This window comes from Nelusetta ayraudi, unplaced genomic scaffold (assembly GCF_046127955.1).
Source record: "Nelusetta ayraudi isolate G7.1 ecotype Tasmania unplaced genomic scaffold, CSIRO-AGI_Nayr_v1 ptg000084l, whole genome shotgun sequence".
In the NCBI taxonomy this organism is placed as follows: domain Eukaryota; kingdom Metazoa; phylum Chordata; class Actinopteri; order Tetraodontiformes; family Monacanthidae; genus Nelusetta; species Nelusetta ayraudi.
In genome coordinates this window covers 1,697,067-1,714,601 of record NW_027466134.1, presented here as the reverse complement: position 1 = coordinate 1,714,601, position 17,535 = coordinate 1,697,067, and the positions used below count along the sequence as shown (strand labels likewise).

The following is a 17,535-nucleotide window of genomic DNA, read 5'->3' as shown; positions in this document are numbered from 1 at the left end:
TGACAAATAACGAATGAAAAAGATGGCGGTGGCTGAGGGTGGTCATGCTGCATTTTCAGACAGATGCGCTGAGGCAGGATACTGTACGCAGGCAGGAGCATGCTGAAGTCTCATCCACTCTGGGCACTGACAGGAGGGCTAACAACGAAAGGCTGAGTTGATGGCTCATCTCTGACTGTCTGGGTGATTTTTCTTCGTATTGCTTTAAGTGGAAAGGTCACAGGGAGGTGGGGAGGGGGGGAGGGGCTGTTTCTGGTGAGTGAGAGGATGTTACCTGCACTATCTTGTCTCCAGGCTGCAGGGCAGAGGCGGCAGGCCCGTCATGCTGTACCCTAGTAACAAAGATACCCTATAAGTCAAAATGATACACAGTTAGGACAACACAGGGACACGATGGTTTAGAATCTTTGCCTTTCTCATTCTCATCTCATTTATCCACCTCGCCAGCCGCCCCCCTTCAGGTAAAAGCACATTCTACTTAAGAAAATATGCCAATGCAGTCTCTGACTTTTGAGAGCCATGCAATTTTAAGTAGGTAGGAGTACTCAATTTTTAAAATTGAAAAAAAATATGTGATGACCTTATCCCCCCACCCCCCAAGAAGAAACTTACAGAAGACTTGGCACTGATTAGAAGGGATGTGTGAGAGAAAAGTAGTTCATATAAAAAGAATAGGGGAAGAAGAATTAGGTTGGGGGAAAAGGCACTGACTAGGGACAGGATGTGGGGAGCAGGAAGGGCAGGGATATATATATTGAGAAACCCCCCAAATTTTCCCCCTTAAATAACCCAAGGCAGAGATTGTAAAAACACCAACATCTTTTCAATGAGCGCTGAAAGATGTTCTTGTTGAACACAGAGAGATCGTGGGACAGTGCAGCTCTGATCCACTCCGCATGGTTCAACAGTTTGGGCACATGTTGAACACACAGCTGAGAGCCAGACAGATAAATGTGCCACGGGTGACACCAGTTATCCACAAAGCGAGTGAAGGCAGTATTGGCGGTGCCGGAGCACTTTGATACTGCAGTCTGTGAGTGAATGCGGGAACACAGACAAACAGTGCACGTGTTAAAGGAGGTGTACATTGGAGAAGCATCGGTATTAATCACCACAGCACTGGTATTTTTTTTTTACAGTGAGCCTTTTACTGTCAAGCTACAGGATGCAATTATTTGGGCAATGTGAACAAAAGGGGGTGGGGTTAAAAACACATTCAATGAATTTGTTTTTTCTCATAGAATTTTTGCTAATTCATTGGAAACTGCTGCAAAGCTCGTGTTTCCCCTGTTTGTTCAATTGAGTGCCTTTACTTTGTCGATTTGCATCCTATGGAGCTCACTGTAAATGACAGATTAGTGTGTTAGCAACAGGTCATTGTTAGTCACGGTGGTTTAACATTTAGACAGTTTAGAAATGCCGCACACATGGCTGCAGAGCGATGCAAAAACCTTGTATCTTTCAGAAATGTCTCTATTTTCTTTTATGAATCCAAAATAAAAGTGGACCTCCACCCAAGTAGAACAAAATACCCTTGAGGGTATGTTTTCAGAAGGGAGAGACTTGGGGGGGAGATTTTTGCAGCTCAGTGATAACATAAACACAGAGGGGTGTTTGTTATCAACAGCAGCTCTGTGTGCAAAGGCAGCATTGAACAAGAGCTGGAACAGAACATTGGATTTTCCACAAAAATATGAATAAATAAATAAATAAAAAATCCCGACCCAGATCCGACAGAAAATCCATGTTCTGCTCCACACAAAAAAACCTTATAACCTTTTTTTTAAACGAGCTGAAGGAGCTAATTAATCAAAGCCAAGGATCGCACTCCTGTCTACACAGGAAGCAAATCTCCGTCTTTATCAGCAGTTTCACAGGAGTAAATGTCACAGGTCATCTTTTATGTCCGACTTAGATGACCAGTGTGGCTTTCTTTTTTCTTTCGTTTCTTTTTTTTTTTTCTTCTTAGAAACTTGATAACCTTGGCTGGAAAGTTTCACAAAAGATTTAAAAAGTTACAAAAAAAAAAAATCATGTGGGAAAGTCAACTTTTAGAAAAGTTCACAAGGCTTTCGAATCGAGTTTCAGCAAACTGAAGAAACATCAATAAGCCACTATAAAAAAAAAAAAAACGTACCTATTTGCTTCTATGAGTTAGTTCCATGATGTTTTTTTTCTTTTCTACAAGTTAAACACAAATGTTTTAAATATATAGATTATGTATATGATATTTAAAGAGCATTAAAATATCAATAAATCAAGAAAACGTGTTTAGCTTAAAAGATAACAAAAATAAAAAAAACAGCAGGGATTAAAAAGGCCCAAGTCTCCAACTTCAATTCCTCAGCTCTGCTCCTTGCAACTGAAGCTGGCGGTGGATGGGTGCGCCAAACTAAATTACCACAGGGGGGAGCCACAGTCTTGTACAACAACAGTGGCGCTATGAAGTTCTGGGGATTGACACCACTGATGTATAATTCAACAATGAAGACAGTTTTTGATACGCAGACCAGTTTAACCAGTGAAAGCCTGAATCGGTTCAGCTTTTAGTCTGCATTTTAAATGAAGGAATGAAGAACTACTGCTGCTCCTACTACTACTACTACTACTACTACTACTACTACTAATAATAATAATAATACAGTGATAAAACTGTATTTGTGGGAGACATGACCGACAAATAGAAGACGGAAGAAGACAGAATAAGCAACTCTACAGCAATTCTCAGGCAGTAAAAACAGGTTCAGAGGTGTTTTCAAATGGGGATCAATTAGCAGGGAGCTGTTCAGTCGAAGAGGCCGCTGAGAGCAGAGAAAGCTAAAAAGCTAAAAATCTGTCTGCGTCATGTTGACTTTGACCAAGCAGAAGAGGAACTCGTAGCCCACAGGCCCCTGAAAGATTTGCTCATGTTTCTCCCTCACATTGCGCAAAATCCCCCCCCCCCCGACATCTGGTAAAGCCAGGCGACCGAGCTGATACTAAACCCGCCACACAAAGCGCCCCTGAGATCCCTCCGACTGTTAACTTATTTCCCGCAGAAAATGCGCGGTACGTGCGGCCCATCTGCGCTCTGCGCCGCTGTAACGCGGCATCAATAATGGAGGAGCTGCAGCTGGCGGAGGCTTTGTGAATACAAATAGACACGGGAGCGGGCTAAATAACTGCGTGTCAGCAGCAGCAGCAGCAGCAGCAGCAGCAGACACACTCCTACCGGCCTAACGCGTGCTAAAGAGAGAAAGAGAGAAAAAAACAAACAACTTCCGCTAAATGATGAATTGACACTTTGGAAATTATGGCTCCACGCCCCCAACTTAAATGAATTCATCAGTCCGTCACAGAGGGCCGTGCAGAGGATGACTGTTCCAATAAGTGCTGGGTGCGGGGGCCTGCCTATTTATAGGCCCCCGCTGTCTCGTCAGCGATTCGACGTCGGAACAACAGTCGGCGGGAGGAAGAAATAAAAAAAAAAACTTTGGCGTTCGCCAGATCAAAAAGTGTTGAACATCTAAAAAACCACCCACCGCTTCGGTCCCAGAACTGAAGCCGCCTCCCCCTAAAAATAGCTGACGGAGCTGTGCAAGCAGTCTCTCTCTCTCTCTCCCTCTCTCTCTCTCTCTCTCTCATTTATTATTTTCCCTTTTCGACTGACTGACTCCAGCGGTGTGTTTCTGGGCCATGTGTGCAGAGCCACGGTGGTGGTGGTGCTCCTGCAGGCTCAGACTAGACCAGGGGTGGGCAAACTTTAAGACTGGTGGGCCAAGACGGGTTATACAATTTGACTGAGGGGCTGCAGCGAGAGCAGATGGATGGAATGTTTTGGTGACCCACCAAAAATATATCATTGGATGCGTAGGAAACGGGAGCTTTAATGTCGATTGACAATGAACAAAAGTGATACAACAAAATATCTGTCCCCTGGTATTTCACTCTTTCTTGAAATTAAATTTAAACATTAAATTAAACGTTATAACGCTGAAAAATGTCCTGTTCAGCGAACCGGATTAAAAAGCTTAACAGGCTGCGTATGGACCTCGGACCGTAGTTTGCCCACGCCTGGACTGGACAACAAAACCCAGAAGTGGGAACGTTCAAAGAGTTTGACGCACCTGGGAGTGATGCACTGTGTGCGAGCACGGACTTCATGACACTAGAGATTATTGATTGGCTGAACAGACGAGCCCCCAGTGAGCGTCACCAGCCTGAATGTGTCACTTTTGCCAAAGTCTGGGATCATCGTCTCTCTGAGGATCTCTCCATGCTCAGTCAGGCTCATACACCTAGGGGCGGAGCTACGCGATGGCCACTGGTGGCTGGATTTCAACTAACTAACTGACCCTTGGACAGGAGGAACAAGCTGACAGACAGTAGGTTTATTATTATTAATATTAACATTGGTGGAGATTTGCTGTTCTCCAATTCAACATTTCATAAATACGAACTACAGGGACAATAATAAAAAATAATAAAAACAGTCATGTATTCATTTCAGGTATCTACTTATTGCCGCTCCTGTGTGAGTCGTGATCTCACCCTGGACCCCCCAAGAAAACATTTCTGGCTCCGCTGCTGCTCATAAACCTACAAGGCAAATAGAAGTTTTGGCCTTGGGGTTGAGTTGCATTTTTAGCTTTAGGAGTTCAGAGACCAGGAGTGGATGGTCGCCCCCCCGCCCCCCACCCCAACAGACAGCCACACGGACAGATCGACGGAACGCCGCAGTTAACGAGCGGCTGTTTCCATGGCAACTCTGAGGTAAAGCTGTGGGGGGGGCGGGGAGGCTGCGATTGGCTGGCGGGCCGGGTCGGGTCGTACCATATCGGAGGGTTTGAAGGGGTTCCCCTGGCCGCTGATGCCGCCAGAGATACTGAAACCAAGACCGGGGTTCTTCTCTATCCTCACACACAACTGGAGGAGGAGGAGGACAAAAACAGAGGCGGACAGGGAGGAAGAAAGAAAGAAAGGAAGAAAAACAGGTGAAAGTGAAATGCACAGATCATAACGGTCTCTATGCAAGCATAGAGCAGGTCAGACAACACGTAGAAAAATGCTGGAGGCGTGCATTCATGTGGCGTGCGACATGTGCTGGCGAGCTATTTTGGAGGTCTTGAGATTTTATTTATTTATTTATGTATTATTTTTAATTTGGCACGGCAAAAAGCCGTCTCGAACAAGGAGGGGGGGGGGAAACAAACCCCTGCGAGGAAGATCAGCTGCTCCTGTTCGTGTGAATGACTTCATGTTCCCAACCTAAACTGCTACAGCCAACTCCATCTGTGAAACCGGACGGATTTAGAAGTACGCCTCCGTGGCTGTTTCTAGACGTGCTCTCTCCTCAGGACGTTTCGTGTGGGGGAGCCGACACTATGCTGAGATGCCCCACTTATGAAAATGTTGGGCCTGTTTTAGTCTTCAGTCTATTTTGCCTTAATTAACTGTCAGCTGCAATTCTTTACCTTTAACATCTACCGAAGGACCTTGAAATAATGTTGAAAAACTCAGCAGGCCAAACTACTGAAACTACTGCATGTAAAGACTTCAGTGCTATACTAACTACGACTATGTTCTTCTGCTAATGTGAACAGGTATCTGATTTCCAGACTAGTGCACCACTGAGGCTTTTGTCTGTAGCAGGGGGGCTCGGCTGGTGGTAGGTGTGACCTGTTTTTTCCTTCCTGTTTTTGTCGGGGATTTTAGTGGAAGCTTGCCGAGCTGTTCTCCTGGCACTCACAATTAAACAGAGGCTGCTTCACATGAAATTTAATAGTTGAGGCACTCAAAACGATTTCCTCTCCGGTGGATAAGTGTTTTATTTTGAAATTAAAATCTTTGGAATTCAGCAATCGCTCAGGGTTACACCAACAAAAAGGGCTTCGAACTAAAGCAGCCCTTTGATTTTATGTCACTGCTGTATTGTTAGTATTAGGTGAGACATGTTTTTTTTTTTTTTACAAGGGCTGCAAAACCTACAACAAAACAGGTTTTTTTTAGTAGATTTGCGGCACCACTTTAAGCTTATCTAACATCAACTTTTGTTCCCAGTCTAAGTGAATCAACCTACATCCACCAGACTGATATCCACTCCAACCTTGCTGTTTTATATTTAGCCACCGTTTCACCGCAGCCTATTTTTAAAGCAGACCTCCAAGATAGTGTGGGATGCGAGTACAGAAGGCGTGCGGACGGACGGATGGACAGACAGACGGACCGACAGATGGACAGACATGATACCTGCTCCTGGTAACCATCGGTGCTCTTCTGGCCTTTAGTCTGCAGCAGGCAGCGAGCGCTCTGCGGCCGGGGGTTGGTGTGGGTCAGGACCACCTGGTTGCTGTGGACCATGCCCTGGTTGCTGTGGTACTGGGGGTTGGTGGCAGGGAGGGAGGGCTGATGGGAGGAGTGGGGGTTGTACTGGGGCTGATTCCCAGACGGGGAGAGGGCCATGGGCAGACCAGAGCTGGGGTAAGCCTGTGCACTGTTGGAATGGCCTGGATGGCCAGAGGAAAGAAGAAAATAGAAGGAAAAGCAACAAGGTAAAAGGACAAGATGCTGTATTTTTTTTTTTATCTGCACAAAGACTTTGATTCTTTGTGCTTATTTGCATCTTTGAATGTGGCTTGTTAGCAGGTGTAACTTGCTGGCAAAAGAAAAATCTAGTAGCATCATCCGTAAGACCGCTCAATTTCAATGAAAACTTGTAATGCCAGAATGCTTGGAAAGTAATCTGGGTGTATAAATATGATAATATAATAAACAATTGGATTTATTATCCACTTCTTATCTAAAAGAATCAAAAGACACCTGGGGGCTGCTAACTGGCTTATAAACATCGCCAGATTTCTGCCCCTCAACTAAATTTAACAGGCCGTGTCAGCTGCCACTGACTTTCACTGAGTCAAATACACTTTAATTAGTGATGATGTCACAGCTGTCCTCATCCTAAATTTGTTGCATTTTAAAGTGGCTCCAAAACAGACAGCCGATGATACTGACCCCACGGCCCAATGGGTAAAACCTGTTGAAATGTACCTTGAGACATGTTGCCCTGATACTGGCCCGGCCCCCCGGCGGGGACCACCGACAGGGGCATCCCTGGCTGGTATTGGACGCCTTTGCTCATCATCCCGTCGTAGCCCTGCTGCACGACCACGCGGTGAGGTGTGGTGGAGGAGGACGAGGAGGACGAGGTGACGATCATGTGCGTGTTGTGTGACTGGTGGGGAGGGGGGTTGTGGGAGTGCGGGCTCTGCGGACGAAATGCACCGACAGTTGGAGGCGCACGCTTGCATCCGCACAACGGAGAGCAGAGAGTTCAGGAGGTCATGCAGATTGTGCAAAGCAAAATCCCTACGTTCTTGAGAAAGGAAAAAAACCCTTAAACAGCCCATTTAGTAAAATAATGATACGGAAATGTGGTAACCCCACGGAGCCCCTTAGAGGACATGGGGGAAAAAAATTTTAAGAGGAAAAAAAAAGGATTAACTTTTGCAAGATCTCGCAAAACAATCTTTTTTTTTTTACTCTGTAACATTTTTTCCCAGCAACTATTTTTTTTTAATATTCAATTTTTTTCCACCCATGTCCCTGTAGTGGTTCTGTAATTAATATGTTACAAAAAAAAAAAGCTCTCACCTTTTTCATGAGATTGTCAGGCGGGACGTCCCTCCTGCCAAGTGAGTAAGGAGCCCACTGGTTGCTCCCCGTCACCCCCTCCTGGTCATTGTCTAGCATGGCGGCCTGCTGAGAGGGCGTCTGAGAGAGAAGGGGGAGGTCCAGAGAGAAACATTACTAAAACCATCAAGTGTGACTTACATTTAGAATGAATCAACCACAGCCAATAGGAGTAGAACGTGGTCCAGACATGCACTCTCGACTTGACATCATGCAGGTCGGGCGGTGAAGCCAAAGGTCTGCTTGAATTTGTTGCTGACACACTGAAAGTGTCTACCGATTGAAATTTCTAACCGGCACGTGTATAGTCGATGGTTCACTTTGATTTTTAAGAGGCTTTAAGTCATGTGGGAGACAGTTATGACACATTACACACATTTGGTCCAGGTTCACAGCTTTAACTAGCCGTAAAGAGTGTTAAATCACATTAACGACAAAAGTACACAGTGAAATAATGTCGTAAAGTTGGATTACAGGAGTTGAATGAGTGGGCCAGCCGCAGCTACTTTCTGTAATTGCCTGAATGTGCAGTGATAAAGGCAGTACCGGGGGGGGGGGGGGGATTGGTTCTCTGAGGGATACTCACAGCGTTGGCGGACGGAGGTGGAGGAGGAGGTAGTGGCAGCCAGCGGCCAGCAGGGGGCTCATGCTTAGCGTTATTGTAAAGGCTAAAGTTCAACGTGCTGCTGCGCCCCTGGCCGTGACCCCCGCCCTGACAGAGCATGCCCAGCGTGAGCGTGTTGTGCTTTAGGACACCACTCTGATTGGAGAAGGCGACATCACATGACATGCGGCGTGGTGACACACTGTGAGCTCCACAGACAGGTGAACAGAAAAAACGTGGAGAACACCAATAGAACAGTACAACAGTAACAGTAACAGTAACAGCAACAGCAACAGTAACAGTACAGCAACAGTGCAGAGTCGCCGGAAGCGCAGAGAAATGTTAGCTGTCGGGGGGAGGATGATCAGATACACATTGAACACGACAAACATTGTGTCATATGAGCAGTGTTGTGCTGTCGTGAGCGGCTCAGTGCTTTTTAAATCTGACTACATGTGACTCACAATAACCGCTTATGTCCTCAGTTAACAGTAAACCTTTTTTTAATATGTTACATTAAAGGTTAAGTGTGTAATATTTGGAATTTTTTAAGAAGAAACAGCGACATCAAGTGGTTAAATTTTAGATTGCAGCGTCCTTAACTCTTCCCTATCCCTTCTGAGTTTGCCTGTGAACTACAGTGGCCGGTGCACACAAAGCTGGATGCCTCGTCCAACGTCTTCTTCGCTGGTTTATTTGAAGATGCGAGCAGTCACGTGAGCAGTTCTTATATGTATAGATATATACACATATAAGAATATAAATATATTTCTATATGAGAACCGTTCTAAGGGTAGGAAAACCAAATCACTTTTGTTGTACTGCAATTACACACTTTTGTTTATGTATTTATGGGCTGTATATTAAGCTTTCACCAATACAAAAATCATAAAAGAAGCCAAATATTACACACTGGACCTATAAATATTCCATTACAAAAAAAATGAATTGGCAATTACTTTTGCTGCGTAAACATTTCAGGAGGGGATTGCTCGTCGCATATTCATGAGTGAGTGTGCGGTAGGTCAGGCTGACAGAGCGACAGTGTGGATGGAACACACATGCAGCCGGACACATATCCTGGTTGACCTTATGACACAGACTCACACATATACAGGCAAGGGAGGGCCTTGCGAGTGTAGTTTTGCATATGCATGTGTGTGTGTGTGTGTGTGTGTGTGTGTGTGTATGTGTGTGTGCGTGTCTTACCCTGTCCAGTCGTTTGGCCTCTATGTGCCGGAGCAGCTGTTGCCTCCAGTCGGCAGGCATCCTGGAGGTGATGTCCTCGGGCTTCTGCGGCACGACCGGTCTCACTTTGATGGTGTCTTCAGACGGCTTCTCAGGGCAGGTCGCCAGGGTGTAGTCAGGCGGCATCTTCTCCAGCAGGGCCGCCATGGTGGGACGGGCTGATACCGGGCGGGCCTGGGTAGGGGCGGAACAGAGTAGGGTTAACGCAGTCGGACCTGAGAGTTTCTAAAAGACTGCGTGTTGCAACTTTTACACAGGACAGGTGCCAGGTGAGGTGTTTTCTGTTTCTGGTACTTCCAGGTAAAGGTTAAGTGTGTAATGTTTGGGGATTTTGAAGAAGAAACAGTGACATCAAGTGGTTACATTTGAGATTGCAGCGCTCACCCCCCCTCGACCAAGCTTGCCAGTGAACTGCAGTAGCCTGCGCACACAAACCTGGATATCTCATCCACCTTCTTCTTCGTTGGTTTATTTGAAGACGCGAGCGTTTTATCCTAATTACAAAACACGCTGTCAGGCGGGCTGCATTGTTCACACCAGGCTAGTGCAAGATGGCAGCTAACTGGGATCAAGACCCTTGTTCTATGTGTATTCTTATATATAAAAAATAACCGTTCTAAGGGGAGGAAAACCTAATTACTTATATTGTACTGCCAGTATTTATTTAATGTATTTATGGGCAGTATATTCAGCTTTTACCAATATAAAAGTAAATCAGTAAACTAGTAAACCAGGCCAAATTTTACACCTTTGGATCTTTAAGCCCTTTTTAAGACATCTTGATTCATAAAACCCTGCTAATAAAAACCAAACAGGTCATTTTTGTATGTCGTTCCCTGTTGGCTGATTTTTAGAGTCAGAGGAAATGTAATGAATAAATGTAATAGTCTGGCCGAATGATTAAAAGAAAAACAAATTAATTAGCTGGAAGTATGGCGCTGACTTGCAAGACTATTTATAATACTGCTCACACTTTTATAATGCAGTGTTTGCATATGCAACTTCTGAGACGTTTCTATTGCCATCCACCTGCGAGGCTCCGTAGGTCTCAGTGCTGTAGCTCCTGGCAGACAGGGGGCGCCGCTGAGTCAGACTCTTGGTCGGATAACCGGTCATTGGCTTCTTCTGCTCCTGGTAGGTGGGGTAGTCGTCGTCGTAACGGCCGTTTCTCTTGTTGTGCATCATCTGACTCTGGCTGTCAGTCATGTTGCTGAGGGCCGAGTGCTCCATGGGGGAGGAATAGGCAAGAGCCCGGCTGTAAAGTGGAGGGTCAGCCTGTGGAGAGGGGAGTTTACTGAGCCGTGTAATAATATGGCCTCTCAATACGGGGGTGAGAGCGATGCTAAAACATAGGACTATTATGAAAAACTGACCTTTTCAGCTCTTTAACGTGTCTAATTGACCAAGTATGAAAAATGGAAACTTGGGCATTTCCTGCTCTCTCTGTGTTACTGCGCTAAAATTAGCTGTTTGGATTTTGCTTCACTTTGTACATCCCAAGTCGAGCTACTATAGCAACGCCTCTGCAGACTTTTTTTTTTTTTTTTTTAGCCAATCACAATGGAGAGGGCTGTTCCATGGTGAAGCCACGGATGGGAGAGGACTCCTTTAGGTTCGGGTAAAATATAAACGAGATCTAGTTCAGTTTTCAAAACAAAGATAATTGTAATCAGTTACATTACTGGAAAAAATGTTTAATTGTGAATTACAGTTACTATTGGAATTATTCATGATCACAATTTCAATTACCGGTACATCTTTTAATTATTATTCTTTGTTTTTTGTTTTTTTAAAAAAAGGCTGAGATTTATGTTTAATAATTTTATTTTTGTCCTTTTCTGTTTCCCTCCTAAATTGCAGTGACAAAACTGTCAATTACAGTAAAAAATAGTTTGCGCAGATATCAGAAAAGGGCGCAAATTTAACTGTCCAATGCAAAGAATGACTCATCTATTGTCATGTCTAAACAGTTGAGAACATTTATTCAAAATTTAGAATAGTAATAAAATAGTATTCAAATGTAATTAGTTACATTACTTTGAAAAAAGTAATTGAAATAGTTACACAATTAAATTATCAGTGGGGTAACTTGTAATTGTAACCAGTTAACTTTGCAACATAATCTTTCCGACACCGCACTTGGCGACGCAACAATCGTGGCTAATTTCGCTCAGGCAGGATCAACGACAACTTCCGTACCTGCTGTCTGTACTGGCTTTCCTGCAGCGCCTCCTGCTGGGCTTCATGGACCCGGCGGAACAAGGCGAGCTCCGTGGAGCTGACCAGAGAATCAGCTCTCCTTAAAAACCCCGGCCTGGAGCGCGGAGTGGGGATGGGCTGCTGCTGGCCGGGCGTCCCGTCCTGGCTGATGGGCGACTGGGGGAAGGAGAACATCTCCAGCGGCGGGTAGGCGCGGTACCGCGGGCTCACCAGCTCCTTGGGTAACGTTTTCCCCGGCTGAGTGATGTACTCCAAGACCTTCGACGAGTGGTTGATGTAATCGGGTGTGTTGGGGAAGGGGGGAGGGGCCCGACGGTCCATGGTGACCTGGTTCGTCAGAATGGTTACAGATGGAGTCAACAGAAGGCTTCTTTGGGTATCGTCATCATAAATTGCATCCATCCATCCATAAGTGCAACAGAATTTTTTAAGTAGTTAAAAAAGTAAGTATTTTAATACCAATTTTGTATTGTAACAGTCAATGTCGAGGCCAAAGCATTTTGAGCCAGTAACCGTCTAACCTGGGGGTTGTAGTTGTGGTCGAAGTGGTAGGCCTTGTGAGGGATGGAAGGCTTTTGGTTTTGCTGGTTGTGGTTCCCGACCCCGTGTCCCGGGAAGCCCAGCTCGTCGTCCAACATGGGGGCAGACTGCGAGCGCGCCATGCTGCTCTGCTCCAGACAACCCGGCAACTCCGGACGGTCCAGGCTGGTCTGCTGCTCGATGGACGAGCTGTAGCTGTCCACGGGGATGCTGCAGCCGAGGGGCAGCCAGAGAGAAACAGAGTCAGCCACGACTTTGTCCATGATTGAGGAAAAAAATCAAAGTCAACGTGACTCGACCCACCTGTAGACCTTGTATGAGCCGATGTCGATCTCGTCAATGCTCTGCGACTTCTTGAACTTGGACTTGGTCTCTCTCATCATTGGGGACAGACGGTCGGAGCTTTTGCTCATCACCACGGTCACCTTGTTGCCCCCGGTGACGCTCAGCTGATCCTTCCTGTTTGGCTCCACCTGGTTGTTGTGGTACGACCAGCTGCCAGGCAAGGGCCCGACTCCTTGCTCAAGCCTTGAGAGAAACAAAATTCTTTAAAAAGTTTAAAAAAAGATGTCATCTACATTGGACTAGAATTAACAAGAACCTGAGTTTCTGAATTGTGCACAGTAATACAGCAATGAGTCATCACTATACATCACTATGGAACATGAGAACAAGTGGACTGTTGGCATGCAGTTCATTCACCTTGAGTCCATGTCCTTGCGGTCGGGGTTGGGGCTGGAACTGGGCGTGATGTCCAGCTTGGAGGGGAAAGCCGTGCGGTCCTCCAGCGGGCTCGGCGTTCTCGTCCAGTTCTGCCAGGGATTCTGGGAGCCCCCGGAGGACTGCGGATCGTTGTCCGGGGCCAAGCGCTGGTTGCCGTGGAAGGGCAGCGTCTGGGTGTCCAGCTCCAGCGGCACCCCCACGATTCTCTCTTGCCTCAGCAGGGGGCGCCGTCCGTGCGTGGACTGGCTGCGGGGTTTGGAGCCCAGCGGCGGGTTGCCCTGAGCGCCGGTGGACGACGGAGCATCCAGATGGGACTCCTCGGCGTCGAACCCCGTGTTGTCGTAGTGCGGGGCCTCCGACCAATCGAAGGGCTCGCTGAGCGGGCGGCGGTCGCCGCGCTGCTGCAGCGTGCCTGATGGAGGGGTTTCCCTTTGAGACAGCAGGGGCTTCGAGTCGATGGGCTTGGGGAAGGACTGAGCCAGTCTGCAAGAAATAATAAAAGAAAATCAGAGGTGGGAAGCGAACAAAGTAGAAATACTTTTCTTTTCTGATTTTTACTTTAACTTTTTAGTAAGTAAGTACATTGCAGAACCTGCACTTCTTACTTTTACTTGAGTAAAGAAGCTGAATCAGTGCTCTTTGCCACCTCTGATAAAATAAAAAATGTATTTATATGTATTACACGTAAATTACTCTGTAACAAACAAGCCAAAAGGAAACAAACTGACTTGTGCAGAACAGCCACATCACATAATTACGCCTTGTATATTTAATCAGAGCCAGTGTGTGCGCCGAGCAGAATAACTTCCTCTCTGACAGAACCGTGTTGGTTATAATTAATGTCTGTGAGAGCAGCTTTCTCCAGCCTCCCCCGCTGCCACTCGCAGCTTGCAAATGCCACCGTTTCAGTGTACAGGAAAAAAAAGGGACAAGCGTACAGATGGTGATGTGTACAATACCTCAGGGCATGGGAAACATGACAACTTTAATGTCAAAAGCTTCCAGCTGGAGGGAGTCCTCAGAATGAGCGCTATTAGCACTTAGCATCTTTACTATTGCGTCGGCAGCCATACGGGAAGACTCAGGGCATTGTCACATTTTTTTTTCTTTTCCCTCGCTTTATTATTGAAGTAAATTGTATTTATTGAAAATGAAAGATAAATTAAGGAAATAATAGAAAACTTAAAGTATGTATATGTGTATAAAAGTAAGTATATTACGTACGTTTACATAAGTCTCAAACTCAATGTTATAGAGTTCATACCAGTACTTTAATGTACTGGCATGAACACCAGATCAGTACATCAATAAATATTATTATCTATATTTTTTTCAAAATCTTTACTGGAAGTATTCGATTATTAACTTTATCAATTAGTTGAGGAATCTTTAACTATACTGATTCTTTAAATTGAGTTTAAAGAAAATGAGCTCAATTACAGTCTGTTGGTAGGTTTGTGATATTCAGCTCAGTTCATAATCCTGATTTCAGTTTGGATTCAAATGTCTGAGCAGCAGTCCACATAACTTCGGTTATGCTAAACAAGATCCAGAACAGGAGTGTGGATCTTCCTCATGATGACACTCTGTGACCTTGACCGAGCAGGAAGATGGATGAGAAACGGTTGCACAAAAAATAAAGGCAGAGTTTAGCGGGAGAAGACGGATGAGGAGGGTGATTGGAGAAGGTAGGAAGGGGAGGATGATAAAACCAAACATCCAACAGGCTTGTGAGTATGTGTGTGTGTGTGTGTGTGTGTGTACCTGTTGGTCCAGTGTGTCTGAGGGACCTGGTCCTTGGTGGGCGCAGGCAGAGCCGGGTTGTGTTGGTGTGCGTGCGAGTGCGAGTGCGGGTGCGGGTGCGGGTGCGGGTGCGGGTGTGGGTGCGTGTGCGTGTGCGAGTGCGCATTGGCGGGCGGGTTGGACGAGCCGGAGGAGCCCTGTGAGGGAGAGTAGTCGGAGTAGGTGGCCGACGAGCCGCTGTGGTTCAGACAGTGCAGCTTATCCACTTCCTCATCGGTCGACTCTGGACAATAGCACGGAAGGGGGGGGGGGGGGGGGGGGCGGCGGAGGGGGGGGGGGAGGGATAGAGAGACAACAGTGTTCAGTTAAAATGTCACATCCCCGTCTCCCACATTGCTCCCCTTTCAAACAGCTGTAGTGACGCCTCTGTTGAAAGAGAGACTTTGTCTTGTGAAGAGCTTCTCCGGAGCTGAGGCTGTTCTACTCAATGATAACGGTCAAGTGACTGAAAGGAGGGAGCAGGGCCATCGGGTGGCACTCGCTGATTAAGGTCCCTCCCTGGAGACGGTGAGGCTGGGTTTGTCTCTGTCAGAATGTTGCACTCACATTACAAAATCCATGCTAAAAGAGCTACAACTAAAATCTAAAGTCTGAATCAGACAAATTGGACATTAGGGAGAAATTTGGAACCAATTTCAACAGAAATTTGGAACCAATTTCAACAGAAATTTGGAACCAATTTGGTAACCGCATGAATTCAGGGGCTTCTGTCCGTATTGACAATGTCAGTCATTTGTAGTTTTTTTTTTTGTCCCCATGTTTGGTCATTTTCTTCTTCTTCTTCTTCTCCCCCCACCTCCCCAACCAGACGGCCTAGCATTAAGTGACTTTGCTCTCCAACCCGAAATACAAACAGGAGAGGCCTGCAGTAAAGCGTAACGCAAATGCCAATACTTAAACTTGAAGGATCGCGAGTCAAACGCTTTATGATCCCAGTGAAACTAAACATTAAAACTTTCATTAAATTTGAAGCGAAATCCTCAGTTATAAATTCCCACTTTGAGGAGAAGGCCAAGTTGTTGAAGCACTTCGCCGTTCCACGGAGCTCCCAGGGAAAAAAAGCGTCGGTTACATAATGTGCTATAAATTAGACCGAGTTGGTCACGGAGACGATATAATAAAGTGTGTCGAGAGATGGATTAAGGCAGTAGATTATTTAGAACAAAAAAGGGAAAAAAAGAAAAGAAAAGGAATGTCTATAGGGCAGTAAAGTGGGTGCAGGGCTCATTGGAACGCTCTTACACTCCGTTTAACTCTGATGAAACCTCGGCCGTTTGGGAGAAACAAGTGAAACGGGTCGACGCCGAACACCTCAAACGGAAATCTGGATCTGCTGCAGGGCTTTGGCGTTTTATCCATCCCCTTTCCTTTGTAATGTGCTAAAATTAATCCGCTTACCACCAAGACTAATTAGTGGACGCGGCCGCGACACGATCCGAGGTGCGCGACGGACTGGCTTCAAACCGGCGAGTGAGCTGCACGTGTCCGCAGAAACATATAGAGCCCATAACCCCATACCTTTCTTGTCCTTCCCCAGCAACACCACCTTTGGCTTGTACATCGGCGGCTCCACCAGGGTGGGCCTCATGTCCGAGATACGGATGTCGTTGGGGGAGCCGCCCATCGAGTCCTGTGGGAAGAGAGCACCGGCGAGTTCAACTCCTGCGCTTCATACGTTGCCCCGAAAGGTAACTGAATGATATTGTAAAAAAAATTCCAGGTTTTAAAGCGACGTCTTATTCTAAAGACTCATCGCAAGAGTTCAAGAGATTCGCTGTTTTAGCTGTCGCTGCTGGTACTTGGATTAGCACCAGTTAGCAGTCCAACAGTTCATCAGACAGCACTTTGAATGTTTGAAGAATATAAATGACTTGATGCTGCTTACAGATTTTAATGAAAGCTGTCAACAGAATTATATCAAATCTAGAGTTTAATACTGGGGTCTAAGAACTAAGGTTTCATATTTCTTTGGTGTATTGTCCTTTGGGAAAACAGTTTTAAAAATAAAAAAAGAAATAATCAAATAATGTGGGCATGGAGGAACACAAACACTGAGGAAAACTGCAACACAACAACACATTTTCCGATATTTTTCTAGACAATAAGAGCAGAATTTCAAAAATGAATGTGATTTCAAAGTGCAGCGCGACAACCTCCGAGCTCTCCGTCAGGTCCTCTTTGTCCTTCCTCTTGGGAATGTCAATGCCGGAGTTATGCATCGGCCCCTGGTCCATCATCTGGCTCTGAGAGAAGTCCTGCATCTCTCTGTCTGTCACCTGCCAAACAGACGATCACGCCAGAGACTCTTAGTCTGACGCCTCTCAAACTTTTTATATGTTATAAAATCAATCTTGGAAATTGCGCGCAGCAACATTCCCTGCGTTCCCTACCTCTTTGGGAGGCAGCGGCCAGGGCGGCTCGTACTGGTCTTTGCTGAGGTGCGTGTGGTCCATGTTCTGTACCGCCGAGGTCACCGTGCCGGTGCTCAGCTGGTGCTGGTGTTGGTGCTGGTGCTGGTGTTGGTGCGGGAGAGGGTGGGGGTGCGGGTGCGGGTGCTGGAGCCCGTGTCCGCTGTGCACGGTTTTACCCACGAGGCTTTGCACTGACTTGACCATGTTCTTGAGGTCCTCGGGGTAGGGTGTTGGGTAGCGCTTCAGGTTTATCTCCACCTGCTCGGGGCAGAAGGGAGAGAGGGGGTTCAGGATCAATGTGCACAGAGCATCGAGAGA

The 17,535-nt window shown here is 46.2% G+C and overlaps 2 protein-coding genes across 4 annotated transcripts in view; one reads left to right on the top strand and one right to left on the bottom strand.

Annotated features, from left to right (window-relative positions):
• LOC142900668 (glypican-5-like) overlaps positions 1 to 17,535 on the top strand; it is a 446,285-nt gene that overhangs the window by 290,962 nt on the left and 137,788 nt on the right. The gene's annotated exons all lie outside the window — the stretch shown is intronic.
• Positions 1 to 17,535, bottom strand: part of lrrc7 (leucine rich repeat containing 7) — a 97,867-nt gene that overhangs the window by 5,911 nt on the left and 74,421 nt on the right. For all 3 annotated transcript variants that reach the window (XM_076045614.1, XM_076045611.1, XM_076045612.1), the window contains 16 exons: positions 17,197 to 17,475; positions 16,960 to 17,082; positions 16,325 to 16,436; positions 14,768 to 15,029; positions 12,983 to 13,486; positions 12,584 to 12,808; positions 12,262 to 12,490; positions 11,720 to 12,067; positions 10,550 to 10,795; positions 9,482 to 9,694; positions 8,255 to 8,428; positions 7,630 to 7,749; positions 7,027 to 7,243; positions 6,229 to 6,485; positions 4,813 to 4,905; positions 275 to 349 (listed from right to left, as the gene is read on the bottom strand). In XM_076045614.1, coding sequence (XP_075901729.1) covers positions 275 to 349; positions 4,813 to 4,905; positions 6,229 to 6,485; positions 7,027 to 7,243; positions 7,630 to 7,749; positions 8,255 to 8,428; positions 9,482 to 9,694; positions 10,550 to 10,795; positions 11,720 to 12,067; positions 12,262 to 12,490; positions 12,584 to 12,808; positions 12,983 to 13,486; positions 14,768 to 15,029; positions 16,325 to 16,436; positions 16,960 to 17,082; positions 17,197 to 17,475 — 3,477 coding nt within the window. The remainder of the gene's footprint in view (positions 1 to 274; positions 350 to 4,812; positions 4,906 to 6,228; positions 6,486 to 7,026; positions 7,244 to 7,629; positions 7,750 to 8,254; positions 8,429 to 9,481; positions 9,695 to 10,549; positions 10,796 to 11,719; positions 12,068 to 12,261; positions 12,491 to 12,583; positions 12,809 to 12,982; positions 13,487 to 14,767; positions 15,030 to 16,324; positions 16,437 to 16,959; positions 17,083 to 17,196; positions 17,476 to 17,535) is intronic.